This window comes from Delphinapterus leucas, chromosome 1 (assembly GCF_059928025.1).
Source record: "Delphinapterus leucas isolate spDelLeu-1000000601 "Yukka" chromosome 1, BTC_Dleu_Yukka2, whole genome shotgun sequence".
Taxonomy (NCBI): domain Eukaryota; kingdom Metazoa; phylum Chordata; class Mammalia; order Artiodactyla; family Monodontidae; genus Delphinapterus; species Delphinapterus leucas.
This window is the reverse complement of record NC_143129.1, coordinates 64,418,598-64,435,453: the sequence shown is the minus strand read 5'-3', so window position 1 is coordinate 64,435,453 and position 16,856 is coordinate 64,418,598. Positions and strand designations below refer to the sequence as shown.

Sequence of the window (16,856 nt, the reverse complement as noted above, 5' to 3'; positions counted from 1 at the left end):
CAAGGAAGTAAAAAGAGTTTCAGTTACACTTATTACAAACAATGCAGCAGAGAGTTATAAAGTCCACCTGAAAGAGTGAAAATATGGAATGACAGAATATTTTCAAAGAAATGAATTTTATTTCCAAACTGGTTAGAGTAACTAGCCATGAGAACAAACTACTGATTGGTAGAGGTCAATATAATTATGTTTCATAATGAAAAAGACTAGTTTATAAGATTTTGTATTTACATTTATAATAAGTGAATATATTTTTGCTTTGTAAGTTGCTCCCTCTAGTAGATTAAATATTAGCCTTATAGTCTTTCTTAAACTTAATTTAGTTTTTACAGCTTTTAATTTTTATACAGTCAAAGATAAACTTCAGTCCAGCCTATAATCAAAAGACCATAAATTCCAAATCAGTACTGTCTGAACTAACTTGGTTTTGCTATATAGTCTTCTGACCTTCAGAAAAATTTATATTAAGAAAATGCTTATCATATGACCATTTATCTCAAACAAGCAAATTGTAGCAAATTCTATTTGCTAGGAAATTCAGGCTATTTATCTGTATTTGTGCTTAACTATCATTTTTAGGCAGTGCTTGTATTTTAAGTAAATATGTGAGTTAAATTTATTTGTTTTGAAAACTGTCTCCTGTCCTTGACTTGGTTGAGCAAAGCCTCTCATCTTATTCTGTCTCCACTTTCCATCTTCAAAGTCCAAATTGATTTTAATTCAATATAACAGTAAGCTCCATAAAGATAGAAGCTGTGTGTCCTGGTTACATCTTACCCCTAACTCCAAGCTCAGGGCCTGAACAGGAGATATAGTTGATATACATTTGTTTATTAATAAGAATCATCTTCCCTTTATAACCCTGGGCAAACTCAATTTTGCCCAGATTTGTCTAAACATATAGACATGTACTTCAGCCAACACAGGAAGAAGCACACATGAGCACAAAGCTTTTTTTTTTTTCACAGCTGTATACCAATCAACCCAATGATAAAGATTATTACTTGATCTTCAGAAGAATAATTGTGATGTCATCATCAATTGTGTCAAGTTACACAAGTAAAATCCCCAAAGGAAAGCCTTGCCCTGTCTCTGAAATTACCGTAGGGGCTGAGACATCAAACCAGTTCTCTTCACTCGAAATCCCCTTAAGATTGACCTGATAGAGGAGCCAACCACATTTTAAAGCCAATTTAAAGCACTTGAAAAAACTAACATGTTGGCTCTAGTGTAACAGTCGATCTTAGTTTAGCTGTTTTAAAACTATGACGGGTTTAGTAAGACTAACTCTAGTGACCGGTAATAATGGCAATAGAGGCAAACATGGATGGAGCAGTTATTTAGAGTCAGGCATTGTGCTAAGCACTTTAATCTCATCAAAGCCTCATAATGATTGTTTAATGTTGGAACAACTGAAGAACCCCATTTTACAGGAGAAAACGAGGATTCTGCCTTACATAACTTGCACAGGTGCAAGTACTACACCATTTTATATAATGGACTTGAGCATCCATGGATGTGGGTATCCACAAGGGGTCCTGGAACTAATCCCCTGTGAATATTAAGGGACAACTGTATTATGCAATTTGAAGCTAGTGTTTGAAAATAAAAATACCATGATTTATTCATCCAGAGTTCAGATCACTGTATCCTTGTATATGAGACAGAAAGCACTTCAGATTCGAATACAAACTCCCTTTGCCTTCGAATATGTACATACAGTTAATAATAACACCACACCAAATTAATCACCCAGAAAGCTGGCGTACCCTAATCTAATTTTTACCAAGCCACTTAAAACTGTAACAAAGTTATCATCTAAGCCTTGATTCTGGACTAGGAAGGTTAAACACCTTGCTCGTGGAAAAAAGGCATCTGACTCCTGGCCTACGGTAGACACGAGGGAATGAATGGATGAATGAATGAGGAAGAAAGAGAGAGTGTGAAATGTATGAGGAAGGATCTTTACAAACTTGGACTTTTTATTGCTCTTAAATGGCATGATCTGAGAGTAAGCATCATCTTAGCTGTGGTAACTCATGTTAGTACGGATAATCTCTGAAATTTGGACACAGTGAAGCCCAATACATATAAAGAGCTTTGCTGATAACAGAAGCAAGATTCCACAGTTTAATCTTTTTTAACTCTTTGAAACTGAGCACAGCCTCTGGCAAAGGAAATATCAGAAAACTCAGATTTGATAGTGAGTGTACTTGTATCACCTCCTTTGGTGTCAGAGCAGCTGCCTGGTTGCCTTTCTTCTACTGTAGTGAACCGTGAGGTGTAACTGACAGCTCTGCTGAAGCGTACCGCTTCCTCAGTAACAATAAACAATACTCTTGAGCACCTAGCACCTCCCTAGTTTACAGATGAGAGGACTGAAGCTCAGGGGTACTGACGGGTCCAGGCTCACACAGTCTGAAAGAGATGAACTCAAACCTGTGTCTAACTTCAAAGACCAGGCTCCTTCTGCTAGTCCAGGCTGCCTCTTTCAAGTGTTGCAAAAATGTAAGGAGTCTTGATCTGAAGATTTGGCAGGAAAGTAATGATTTTCTGTGAATAAGGATGAGAAAGCAACATATACAACTGATTTATTGCAGTGGTGGGATTAGAGTTGAATATTTACTTTCCTTTACTTACTATTCTGTGAAAGAGGCCATAATGCCATTTATATAAGATTAAGGAACTTATTTCAATTAATTTATGAGTTCCTACAGCCTTTCCATTTCCTTATACCCTACCCCAGTACTGAGTCATAACAGCAACTACTGTGTGCCTGGATTATGCTTAGTCTCTGCAAATGCAGAAGCATCTATCGAGGAGTTCTTGGGCGACATTATGTAGATTTCTTATAAAACTTTCTTTGATAACATGCTGATTTCACAGACACTGAATCACCGTACTTGGCTCTTGTATGATTTAACATTAAATCATTACGCAGAGCAGTTTTGCAGAGGGAATTATAAACTCAACCATGGCATGTGCTGCCTCCTGATTTACCAAAGCATACTCGATAACATTTAGAATCAAGTTTAAGATTTGACTGGCATTAATACTACTTACCTGTGTCACTTGAGGAAGGTTGATTCACATAAAGCATAAAATAAAGGCGGGGGAGGATTCAAATTAAGATGCAAAAACTTCCTGCCCCCAAAAGTACTCATTTTAATTGAAATTCTCCATTGTAGTCTCTGACCAGTGTCCCAAGGTGTATTGGTTCCTAATAAGGTGGAGGATGGGTACGGCCTCCCCAGGGGGAATTTCAGAAGAGGGCTGGTTGTCACAATGATTGACATTAAACAGGTAGAGATCTGGGATGCTAAATATCCTGCAATGTGTCAGAAGGAGGACTGCCCCCACTCCCGATCCCACCAACGGCAATAAGCCCCTCCAGTGAGCAACACTGGAAGGCCCCAGCCAGGTCATATCACATAGGATGATGAAGCACATATGCTGCACCTCATCAGGCAGACATTTCAGTCACACTACAGCAATGAAAGAGGTTCATGTCACGCAGGGGTTAGATTTGGAAGAAGAGTAGGAAACCAAGGGATTTTTTTTTTTAATACAAGATTATCGCTCTTTTATTTCAATAGGAAAATACTGAAGATGGCCTAGCGAGTATCTATCAATCTGTCATCACCAACACCAGCAAAGAAATGTCCTGTTTCAGTGACCTTCCAATGCCTGAAGATTTTCCAAACTTCCTGCACAATTCTAAGCTCCTGGAATTCTTCAGGATTTTTGTCAAAAAGTTTGATCTACTAAAATATATTCAGTTCCAGGTACTGTATTTTGGGGAAAGAATGGTTTTCTCTACATTAGCTCACATTTAAATAGAGAAGTTACTCTGATAATGAAAGAAATTGGGAATAAAACAAAACATTCTAATTCAATTATTTTCTGAAAAACAACAGCACAGTAGAAAACCCAAAAAGTAGTGTCATTACCCCTGATATTATAGATTATATACATTAACAGAAGAAAAAAATCTGTTAAAATTAGTGACTTGAATGATTATATTGACGGTGAAACTGCATTTAATACCTATAACCACTGAGGACTCCTAGCCTCATTTCCTTTGAAAGGATATATGAAAAAAAATACCACATTGTTATTTCATTTTCTTACCGTCTCCATAAAAATGAAATTTCTTAGAAAAATGTACTAAATAAACTCACAGCTCTCCATTCATCTCAGAAGCCTGTAGAAACCATTTTGGCTAATTTTTTGATGCATTCTTTAGCAACAAAAGAATAACCAGACCATTTTGAAATACAATTATAACTACCTTTCCTGTGTTTCCTTGAAAACAAATAATCAATGAGATAAAAAAACAATATTCTCATTAAACATCCTGAATTTTTATCAGTAACCTACACTCTGAAAACTAGTAACTGTGCCTAGGAAATAAAATTTAAATTATAGCCTTGAATAAATAACTGTTAGTGGAACTTAGTTTTTTTAACACAGCTCATTTTCTCAGTAACTTTAGTTTTGTTCCAGATTTGTAGTATATTAATTTGTAATCGTTGATTTGACAGACATCAATATATGTAAATACCATTAAAATATCACATTCTATCTAATGTAGTTTTTCCCAGTTTCCATTTCTCTTGTTTATGATTTTACTGAGGTTGTTTTCTGGAGGTTGGAGAGGGCTTAGGAAAACTCACTTCTGTTTATTGGCCTCTGAGTTACTACAGCCATAAGATGATGGAACTAACTCAAACTATAAAAGGAGGTGTCCTCACTGAGTTCTGTATTAATATGGTGACCTCCCAGGAGGGGAAAACCACCAGTTTGCCTGAGGAGGGGTGAACTGGCTCAGGTCAGTCCCATTTCTAGTAACTTCCTCAGTGATACTGAAGGTTGGTCCTCAAACCACATTTTAAATAGCAAGAATCCACAGTACTTTAGAGAATATACTACCCGGAACTTCAAATCTGAATCTTTCAACTGAAAATGCCCAGACATTTTATAGCCTTTTCATAAGCTTTATACTAATATTCCATATACATTTTTTAATTGGAACAGCTTCAAACATTGCCAACCCAGCATTTTGAAAAATATATGAAAATTTGAAATGCATGTATAAGGGACTCAAACACTTGCCAACAAGAGAAGCATGCCATTCCTCTAGAAGTGTGAAAAGCTTTGTTTCCTTTGACACAGCTTCTTAAATACAGCAGACACACATTTATGTACACTTTTAGAAATTCATAAACCTCCAGAGAGCAAAATGGCATTCTAAAAAATCATGAACTGATAAATTATTTCATCCAAATGAGATCATGAAGTGTATTGCTAGCATGATGTTTTAAAAATAATAAATATGAACTTACCATTCATGGAGTGATGTCACTGTGCCAGGCGCTATGCAAACTGCTTCACATGGAATATCTTCTCTAATAGACAGTCTACACGGAGGTCAACACTTTTAAAGCTTCTTGATAAATACTGATTGTGTAATCACCTGAATGATGAACATGTATTTTGTATCTTGCCCAGACATTGTCTTGCTTTTTCTGGGTCTCTCTCAAGTCCTTATTCAGTCCTTAACACTGGTAACCACTGCTGAGTCAGGCTTCTCGCACAAAGCACATCCTTGGTTGCACCTGCCAAGGAAGAAGCAGCAGGGCGCACTTAGCAGTCTTTGCCTTAAGTGGCTTGAAATGGATTCAGACGGGACCTAAATGGAATCAGACATTGCACTCTACCCATCTCCACTCCCAGGGCACTGGACAAGGCCCCTGTTATGCCAGAGTAATTCTCAATGATGCCTTCTCTGTGTTCGGTTCAAGACAACCGTCCTCAGTGTGAAAAAACGCCCGGATTTCTCAACCACTGGCCAATGGGTGGTTGTTACCGAGAGCAACGGCAAGGAGCAAAGTGCTGTCTTTGATGCAGTCATGGTCTGCAGTGATCATCACACACTCCCTCACCTCCCACTGGAGTCATTTCCAGGTGAGGCCTGTGGAGATCCCCAGCTTTTCGGAGTAGGTGTCCAGGTACTTTATATTCAGGTTGGATTGTCAGGCAAAATTACCTAGCTACTGCAACTCGGCATAATATTAAGATCAGGATAAAACTAGAAAGATGAGAGACTCCAAACACCATCTCTGATTCTGTTGAGCTCTTTGGGTCTTCATTATCAGCCAGCCTCCCTCAAAGTCACTAAATATTATTCAGTATTTCAGAGAATTCTCACCCAAATTGGTTCTCTGTTGGAGAGGTCCTTTCAGCCATGTGCTTACCTTGTCCTTTTTCTATCCTGCCAAACACCTGTGACTTTGCTACATCTTTGGAGACTTCTGCAGAGCCATGCCCACAGCCAGGGTTACTGGGGAGAGTTTCTGGAACTAAGTGCTGCTACAGGACAGTGATGTTTCAGGGAGCACAGGGGAAGATGGTACCTCCCAGGCCCTTCCCTCAGAGAGCGTATCTCCTTCCCACTGCCTTCACGAAAACATCTGATACGGTGATTCAGTCCAAACCCCACATTATTCAAACCATCTGAGGAGCTTTTAAAGTTCTAATGACCTTCAAAGATTCAATTGGTCTAGGGTAGGCCTCAGTCAATGAAGGGCTACTCAGGTGATTTCAATATTCAGCTGGGATTGAGGCTTACTGACCTAACGCAGTGGAAATCTCAATCAGAATCACCTGGAGGGCTTTTAAAACCACAACTTGCTAGTTTCCACCCCTAGCATTTCCAACTCTTTAGGTCTAGTATGAGGCTGAGAATTTGCCTCTCTAACAAGTTCCCAGGTGATGCTGAAACTGCTGGCCAAGGGACCACACTTTGAGAACTAATGATCTAAAGGCTCTTTCAAGCAACCCACCATCAAACACAAATACTTTAACAAAGTCATGTTTCCTGGGAAAAGACAAAGAGATGCTTATCTTCAAAAGGGCTTGTCCAGTAAGTTGCTGATTTACTGCAAGGTGGAAACTATCCTTCACCTTATAATGTGCCTTGTTTTTAGCTTATTTTGGTTTTTGTTTGCTTTTGCAAAATAAGAATGATGAATGTTATGCTAATTATTACACAACTGCGATAATAGTACTTCATAATATGCTTAAGAAACATTTAAAAGAATATGTGCTAGGGCTTCCCTGGTGGGGCAGTGGTTGAGAGTCCGCCTGCCGATGCAGGGGACACAGGTTCGTGCCCCGATCCGGGAAGATTCCACATGCCGCGGAGCAGCTGGGCCCGTGAGCCATGGCCGCTGAGCCTGCGCGTCCGGAGCCTGTGCTCCGCAACGGGAGAGGCCACAACAGTGAGAGGCCCGCATACCGCAAAAAAAAAAAAAAAAAGAATATATGCTATGTGATAATAAAATATCATTGTACAGTCCAAAATAGGATAATGGGTAGCTGGAAACCAACACCTGACTCTGCTCTATTCATCAAAACCAATTGTTTTGGGACGAGGGGAAGATGGTGGAGGAGTAAGCCGCGGAGATCACCTTCCTCTCCACAGATACACCAGAAAAACATCTACACGTGGAACAACTCCTACAGGATACCTACTGAACGCTGGCAAAAGACCTCAGACCTCCCAAAAGGCAAGAAACCCCCCACGTACCTGGATAGGGCAAAAGAGAAAAGAATAAACAGAGACAAAAGAATAGGGACGGGACCTGCACGTCTGGGAGGGAGCTGTGGAGGATGAACGGTTTCCACACACTAGGAAGCCCCTTCACGGTTGGAGACTGCGGGTGGCGGAGGGGGGAAGGCTTCGGAGCCGCGGAGGAGAGCACAGCAACAGGGGTGCGGAGGGAAAAGCGGGGAAATTCCCGCACAGAGGATTGGTGCTGAGCGGCACTCACCAGACCGAGAGGCTTGTCTGCTCACTCACCGGGGCGGGCGGGGCTGGGAGCCGAGGCTCGGGCTTCGGTCGGAGCGCCGGGAGAGGACTGGGATTGGCGGCGTGAACACAGCCTGCAGAGGGCTAGTGCGCCACGGATAGCCGGGAGGGAGTCCGGAGAAAAGTCTGGATCTGCCGAAGAGGCAAGAGACTTTTTCTTCCCTCTTTGTTTCCTGGTGCACGAGGAGAGGGGACTAAGAGCGCTGCTTAAAAGAGCTCCAGAGATGGGCGCGAGCCACGGCTAAAAGCGCGGACCCCAGAGACGAGCATGAGACGCTAAGGCTGCTGCTGCCGCCACGAAGAAGCCTGTGTGCAAGCACAGGTCACTATCCACAGCCCACTTCCGGGGAGCCTGTGCAGCCCGCCACTGCCCGGTTCCCGGGATCCAGGGACAACTTCCCCGGGAGAACGCATGGCGCGCCTCAGGCTGCTGCAACGTCACGTCGGCCTCTGCTGCCGCAGGCCCGCCCCGCACTCCGTGCCCCGCCCTCCCCCCCCCACCCCCGCCACCGGCCTGAGTGAGCCAGAGTCCCCGAAGCAGCTGCTCCTTTAACCCAGTCCTCTCTGAACGAAGAACAGACGCCCTCTGGCGACTTACACGCAGAGGCGGGGCCAAATCCAAAGCTGAACCCGGGGAGCTGTGCGAACAAACAAGAGAAAGGGAAATCTCTCCCAGCAGCCTCAGAAGCAGCGGATTAAGGCTCCACAACCAACTTGATGTACCCTGCATCTGTGGAATACATGAATAGACAACGAATCATCCCAAATTGAGGAGGTGGACTTTGAGAGCAAGATTTATGATTTTTTCCCCTTTTCCTCTTTTTGTGAGTGTGTATGTGTATGCTTCTGTGTGAGATTTTGTCTGTATAGCTTTGCTTCCACCATTGGTCCTAGGGTTCTATCCGTTTTTGTTTTTTTTATAATAATTATTTTTTATTTTAATAACTTTATTATATTTTATCTTACTTTATTTTATTTTACCTTATCTTCTTTCTTTTCTTCCTTCCTTCCCTCCTTCCTTCCTTCCCCCCCCTCCCTCCTTTCTTTCCTTCCTTCTTTCTTTCTTTCTCTTTCTTTCTTTCTTTCTACTTCTACTAATTCTTTCTTTCTACTTTTTTTTCTGCCTTTTATTCTGAGTCGTGTGGATGAAAGGCTCTTGGTGCTGCAGCCAGGAGTCAGTGCTGTGCCTCCGAGGTGGGAGAGCCAACTTCAGGACACTGGTCCACAAGAGACCTCCCAGTTCCACATAATATCAAACGGCGAAAATCTCCCAGAGATCTCCATCTCAACACCAGCACCCAGCTTCACTCAACGACCAGCAAGCTACAGTGCTGGACACCCTGTGCCAAACAACTAGCAAGACAGGAACACAACCCCACCCATTAGCAGAGAGGCTGCCCAAAATCATAATAAGTCTACAGACACCCCAAAACACCACCAGACATGGACCTGCCCACCAGAAAGACAAGATCCAGCCTCATCCACCAGAACACAGGCACTATTCCCCTCCACCAGGAAGCCTACACAACCCACTGAACCAACCTTAGCAACTGGGGACAGACACCAAAAACAACAGGAACTACGAACCTGCAGCCTGCAAAAAGCAGACCCCAAACACAGTAAGATAAGCAAAATGAGAGGACAGAAAAACACACAGCAGATGAAGGAGCAAGATGAAAACCCACCAGACCTAACAAATGAAGAGGAAATAGGCAGTCTACCTGAAAAAGAATTCAGAATAATGATAGTAAAGATGATCCAAAATCTTGGAAATAGAATAGACAAAATGCAAGAAACATTTACCAAGGACCTAGAAGAACTAAAGATGAAACAAACAATGATGAACAACACAATAAATGAAATTAAAAATACTCTAGATGGCATCAATAGCAGAATAACGGAGGCAGAAGAACGGATAAGTGACCTGGAAGATAAAATAGTGGAAATAACTACTGCAGAGCAGAATAAAGAAAAAAGAATGAAAAGAACTGAGGACAGTCTCAGAGACCTCTGGAACAACATTAAATGCACCAACATTCAAATTATAGGGGTTCCAGAAGAAAAAGAGAAAAAGAAAGGGACTGAGAAAATATTTGAAGAGATTATAGTTGAAAACTTCCCTAATATGGGAAAGGAAATAGTTAATCAAGTCCAGGAAGCACAGAGAGTCCCATACAGATAAATTCAAGGAGAAATACGCCAAGACACATATTAATCAAACTGTCAAAAATTAAACACAAAGAAAACATATTAAAAGCAACAAAAGAAAAACAACAAATAACACACAAGGGATTCCCCATAAGGCTAAAAGCTGATCTTTCAGCAGAAACCCTGCAAGACAGAAAGGACTGGCAGGACATATTGAAAGTGATGAAGGAGAAAAACCTGCCACAAAGACTACCCTACCCAGCAAGGACTTCGTTCAGATTTGATGGAGAAATTAAAACCTTTACAGACAAGCAAAAGCTGAGAGAGTTCAGCACCACCAAACCAGCTTTACAACAAATGCTAAAGGAACTTCTCTAGGCAAGAAACACAAGAGAAGGAAAACACCTACAATAACAAACACAAAACAATTGAGAAAATGGGAATAGGAACATACATATCGATAATTACCTTAAATGTAAATGGACTAAATGCTCCCACCAAAAGACACAGATGGGCTGAATGGATACAAAAACAAGACCCATGTATTTGCTGTCTACAAGAGACCTACTTCAGACCTAGAGACACATACAGACTGAAAGTGAGGGGATGGAAAAAGATATCCCATGCAAACGGAAATCAAAAGAAAGCTGAAATAGCAATTCTCATATCAGACAAAATAAACTTTAAAATAAAGACTATTAGAAGAAATAACAAGGACACTACATAATGATCAAGGGATCGATCCAAGAAGAAGACATAACAATTGTAAATATTTATGCACCCAACATAGGAGCACCTCAATACATAAAGCAAATACTAACAGCCATAAAAGGGGAAATTGACAGTAACACATTCATAGAAGGGGACTATAACACCCCACTTTCACCAATGGACAGATCATCCAAAATGAAAATAAATAAGGAAACACAAGCTTTAAATGATACATTAAACAAGATGGACTTAATTGATATTTATAGGACATTCCATCCAAAAACAACAGAATACACATTTTTCTCAAGTGCTCATGGAACATTCTCCAGGATCATATCTTGGGTAACAAATCAAGCCTTGGTAAATTTAAGAAAATTGAAATTGTATCAAGTATCTTTTCCGACCACAACGCTATGAGACTAGATATCAATTACAGGAAAAAATCTGTAAAAAATACAAACACATGGAGGCTAAACAATACACCACTTAATAACGAAGTGATCACTGAAGAAAGCAAAGAGGAAATCAAAAAATACCTACAAACAAATGACAATGAAAACACGAGGACCTAAAACCTATGGGATGCAGCAAAAGCAGTTCTAAGAGGGAAGTTTATAGCAATACAACCCTACCTTAAGAAACAGGAAACATCTCCAATAAATAACCTAACCTTCCACCTCAAGCAATTAGAGAAAGAAGAACAAAAAAACCCCGAAGTTAGCAGAAGGAAAGAAATCATAAAAATCAGATCACAAATAAATGAAAAAGAAATGAAGGAAACGATAGCAAAGATCAATAAAACTAAAAGATGGTTCTTTGAGAAGATAAAAAAATTGATAAACCATTAGCCAGACTCATCAAGAAAAAAAGGGAGAAGACTCAAATCAATAGAATTAGAAATGAAAAAGGGGAAGTAACAACTGACACTGCAGAAATACAAAAGATCATGAGAGATTACTACAAGCAACTCTATGCCAATAAAATGGACAACCTGGAAGAAATGGACAAATTCTTAGAAAGGCACAACCTGCCAAGACTGAATCAGGAAGAAATAGAAAATATGAACAGACCAATCACAAGCACTGAAATTGAAACTCTGATTAAAAATCTTCCAACAAACAAAAGCCCAGGACCAGATGGCTTCAAGGTGAATTCTATCAAACATTTAGAGAAGAGCTAACACATATCCTTCTCAAACTCTTCCAAAATATAGCAGAGGGAGGAACACTCCCAAACTCATTCTACGAGGCCACCATCACCTTGATACCAAAACCAGACAAGGATGTCACAAAGAAAGAAAACTACAGGCCAATATCACTGATGAACATAGCTGCAAAAATCCTCAACAAAATACTAGCAAACAGAATCCAACAGCACATTGAAAGGATCATACACCATGATCAAGTGGGGTTTATTTCAGGAATGCAAGGATTCTTCAATATACGCAAATCAATCAATGTGATACACCATATTAACAAACTGAAGGAGAAAAACCATATGATCATTTCAATAGATGCAGAGAAAGCATTCGACAAAATTCAACACCCATTTATGATAAAAACCTTGCAGAAGGTAGGCACAGAGGGAACTTTCCTCAACATAATAAAGGCCATATATGACAAACCCACAGCCAACATCGTCCTCAATGGTGAAAAACTGAAAGCATTTCCAGTAAGATCAGGAACAAGACAAGGTTGCCCACTCTCACCACTCTTATTCAACATAGTTTTGGAAGTTTTAGCCACAGCAATCAGAGAAGAAAAGGAAATAAAAGGAATCCAAATCGGAAAAGAAGAAATAAAGCTGTCACTGTTTTCAGATGACATGATACTATACAGAGAGAATCCTAAAGATGCCACCAGAAAACTACTAGAGCTAATAAATGAATTTGGTAAAGTAGCAGGATACAAAATTAATGCACAGAAATCTCTGGCATTCCTATACACTAATGATGAAAAATCTGAAAGTGAATTCAAGAAAACACTCCCATTTACCATTGCAACAAAAAGAATAAAATATCTAGGAATAAACCTACCTAAGGAGACAAAAGACCTGTATGCAGATAATTATAAGGCACTGATGAAAGAAATTAAAGATGATACAAATACATGGAGAGATATACCATGTTCTTGGATTGGAAGAATCAACATTGTGAAAATGACTCTACTACCCAAAGCAATCTACAGGTTCAATGCAATCCCTATCAAACTACCACTGGCATTTTTCACAGAACTAGAACAAAAAATTTCACAATTTGTATGGAAACACAAAAGACCCCGGATAGCCAAAGCAATCTTGAGAACGAAAAATGGAGCTGGAGGAATCAGGCTACCTGACTTCAGGCTATACTACAAAGCTACAGTAATCAAGACAAAATGGTACTGGCACAAAAACAGAAAGATACATCAATGGAACAGGATAGAAAGCCCAGAGATAAACCCACGCACATATGGTCACCTTATCTTTGATAAAGGAGGCAGGAATGTACAGTGGAGAAAGGACAGCCTCTTCAATAAGTCGTGCTGGGAAAACTGGACAGGTACATGTAAAAGTATGAGATTAGATCACTCCCTAACACCATACACAAAAATAAGCTCAAAATGGATTAAAGACCTAAATATAAGGCCAGAAACTATCAAACTCTTAGAGGAAAACATATGCAGAACACTCTATGACATAAATCACAGCAAGATCCTTTTTGACCCACCTCCTAGAGAAATGGAAATAAAAAAAAAATAAACAAATGGGACCTAATGAAACTTCAAAGCTTTTGCACAGCAAAGGAAACCGTAAACAAGACCAAAAGACAACCCCAGAATGGGAGAAAATATTTGCAAATGAAGCAAATGACAAAGGATTAATCTCCAAAATTTATAAGCAGCTCATGCAGCTCAATAACAAAAAAACAAACAACCCAATCCAAAAATGGGCAGAAGACCTAAATAGACATTTCTTCAAAGAAGATATACACACTGCCAACAAACACATGAAAGGATGCTCAACATCATTAATCATTAGAGAAATGCAAATCAAAACTACAACGAGATATCATCCCACACCAGTCAGAATGGCCATCATCAAAAAATCTAGAAACAATAATTGCTGGAGAGGGTGTGGAGAAAAGGGAACACTCTTGCACTGCTGGTGGGAATGTAAATTGGTACAGCCACTATGGAGAACAGTATGGAGGTTCCTTAAAAAACTACAAATAGAACTACCATATGACCCAGCAATCCCACTACTTGGCATATACCCTGAGAAAACCATAATTCAAAAACAGTCATGTACCAAAATGTTCATTGCAGCTCTATTTACAATAGCCTGGAGATGGAAACAACCTAAGTGTCCATCATCAGATGAATGGATAAAGAAGATGTGGCACATATATACAATGGAATATTACTCAGCCATAAAAAGAAACGAAATTGAGCTATTTGTAATGAGGTGGATGGACCTAGAGTCTGTCATACAGAGTGAAGTAAGTCAGAAAGAGTAAGACAAATACTGTATGCTAACACGTATATATGGAATTTAAGAAAAAAAAAGTCATGATGAACCTAGGGGTAAGACAGAAATAAAGACACAGACCTACTAGAGAATGGACTTGAGGCTATGGGGAGGTGGAAGGGTAAGCTGTGACAAAGTGAGAGAGAGGCATGGACATATATACACTACCAAATGTAAGGTAGATAGCAAGTGGGAAGCAGCCGCATAGCACAGGGAGATCAGCTCGGTGCTTTGTGACCGCCTGGAGGGGTGGGATAGGGAGGGTGGGAGGGAGGGAGACGCAAGAGGGAAGAGATATGGGAACATATGTATATGTATAACTGATTCACTTTGTTATAAAGCAGAAACTAACACACCATTGTAAAGCAATTATACTCTAATAAAGATAAAAAGAAACAAACTATAAAGATGTCTTTGCTGCTAAAATAAAAAAAAATTGTTTGTTCTCTAATAAATATCTAAGCTGCAGCCTCTGAAATCAACTCTTTTGGTCCTGTACCATATGCTTCACCTAACATTTCTTATGTGGTTCATACTTTGAGTTTGCCAGTTGGCCTTGATACTGTAACATACCTAAGAGGGGAAGAGACAAAACAAATGATTTTCCACAGAAAGGAAAAGCTGATGGTGCAGTTTTATTGAACTTAACTTGACATAGTTCATGGATTTCTCTTTTCTTCCCCCTAAAGGTATTCAGAAGTTCAAAGGCCAGTATTTCTATAGCCACCAGTACAAGCACCCAGAGGGATTTGAAAGAAAACGCATTTTGGTGATTGGAATAGGAAACTCAGCCTCAGATATTGCAGTTGAGTTGAGTAAGAAGGCTGCTCAGGTAAGATGTTCCCTGATTACCTTGTACGGTGGAGGAGAGGAAAATCCCAGCCATGTAACTAAGGCTCCATTACTCATTAACTGATTTGTTGTTTGGTTGCCCAGTGTGGTATCATAGAAAATCTGGAAATCAAGAAGCCAGAGTTTATCTCCCACCTTTGCCACTAATCAGCCTTATAACCTAGAGGCAGTCATTTTACTTCTGTGGGCTATGGTTCCCTCACTTAAGTTTGGATCAGGTGACTTTCAGCACAGGAGGCCTTGTTTCTACCCAGGGGGCTTTATGAGTTGACCTGTTCATCTTTGGAGGAGTGCCTTTTAGAAATTTAGTGCATATTTGAATTCTATTTGAAATGTAAATAATCCTTAGCTTCCAAGAATCATTAAAGGAAAGATTAAACAGACAGACTCCCAACCATAATCACAGATATTTAGGTGCTCCCTGAGGCCTTCCAACCACTGTTATCTTTGCACCTGCTCAGGAATGACACAGCTTAGCTTCCAGAGTCAAACATTACAAGGTACAGATAATGCTGACAGAGGTGGTTGGGAATAGCAGAAAATAAAACCCTTTTACAAGGACAGAGCTAGGCAAAGATGGGAAAATAGCTAAGGTTCCTCTCCCCAAAGCATCCCCTCTCAACAGGGCCCTATCACTCTGATGTAGCCCAGCATCTTCTGGCTACACAGGAGTTGCAGTAGCCATGTCTACAACCAGCAAAACTGTCCAGTCCTGAGACTCACACTGTCAGGGCTCAAGATGCCCAGTAGCAAATGTGATAAAAGAACATAGTGCCTCCCCAGCAGGTTGCTGAAGGGGTTCCACTGGGACCTGTCAGAATTACCACCCTGGGGATGAGCAGGTCACTAACACCAGAAAGAGATTTACTAGACCCAGGAGGTCCTCACCTTTTATGTGAAAAGAAACCACTTTTCACTTTTCAAAGCTTTTAAGACCTCAGCGTGAGGTGGCTGGACCTAGAGTTGTCATACAGAGTGAAGTAAGTCAGAAAGAGAAAAACAAATACCGTATGCTAACACATATATATAGAATCTAAAAAAAAAAAAAAAAAGTGGTTCTGAACCTAGGGGCAGGAGACAGGAATAAAGATGCAGACATAGAGAATGGACTTGAGGACACGGGGAGTGGGAAGGGTAAGCTGGGACAAAGTGAGAGAGTGGCATGGACATATATACACTACCAAATATGAAACAGATAGCTAGTGGGAAGCAGCTGCATAGCACAGGGAGATCAGCTCAGTGCTTTGTGACCACCTAGAGGGGTGGGTTAGGGAGGGTGAGAGGGAGACACAAGAGGGAGAAGATACAGGGATATATGTATATGTATAGCTGATTCACTTTGTTATACAGCAGAAACTAACGCAACATTGTAAAGCAATTATACTCCAATAAAGATGTTAAAAAAAAAAAAAAAAAGACCTCAGTGTGAAGAACAAGTGAGGAGGCAGTAACTGTAAAGTCTTGGAGAAGAGCCAACTCAGGTAGGGAGGCAAAAGGTCCAGTCTCTTTCCTGTTGGGAATGCCTGCCAAGCTTGAGGAAGAGAGTATGATAAAAGGAGCTGACTTAGCTGTCAACCAAGGAAAGCTCCGTACTAGACCACTACATGTTACAGGTCAGTGATTTGGACTTAGAACAGATGATCCAAAGATATCAAATCTTAGATTGCAAGAGTCTATTTCCTTATATGGGCCTTGCCATGTAAAAGCCTGTCAGTCATGCCAGATTCAATATTAAGAAACCACCTTTGCTATATTTGTGTGCCTT

General features: G+C 40.3%; 1 protein-coding gene across 1 annotated transcript in view; it reads left to right on the top strand.

Annotated features, from left to right (window-relative positions):
* Nucleotides 1–16,856, top strand: part of FMO2 (flavin containing dimethylaniline monoxygenase 2) — a 59,102-nt gene that overhangs the window by 34,465 nt on the left and 7,781 nt on the right. The window contains 3 exon segments of the mRNA XM_022560064.3: nucleotides 3,597–3,785; nucleotides 5,805–5,967; nucleotides 14,929–15,071. Of these exon segments, the coding sequence (XP_022415772.3) occupies nucleotides 3,597–3,785; nucleotides 5,805–5,967; nucleotides 14,929–15,071 (495 nt within the window).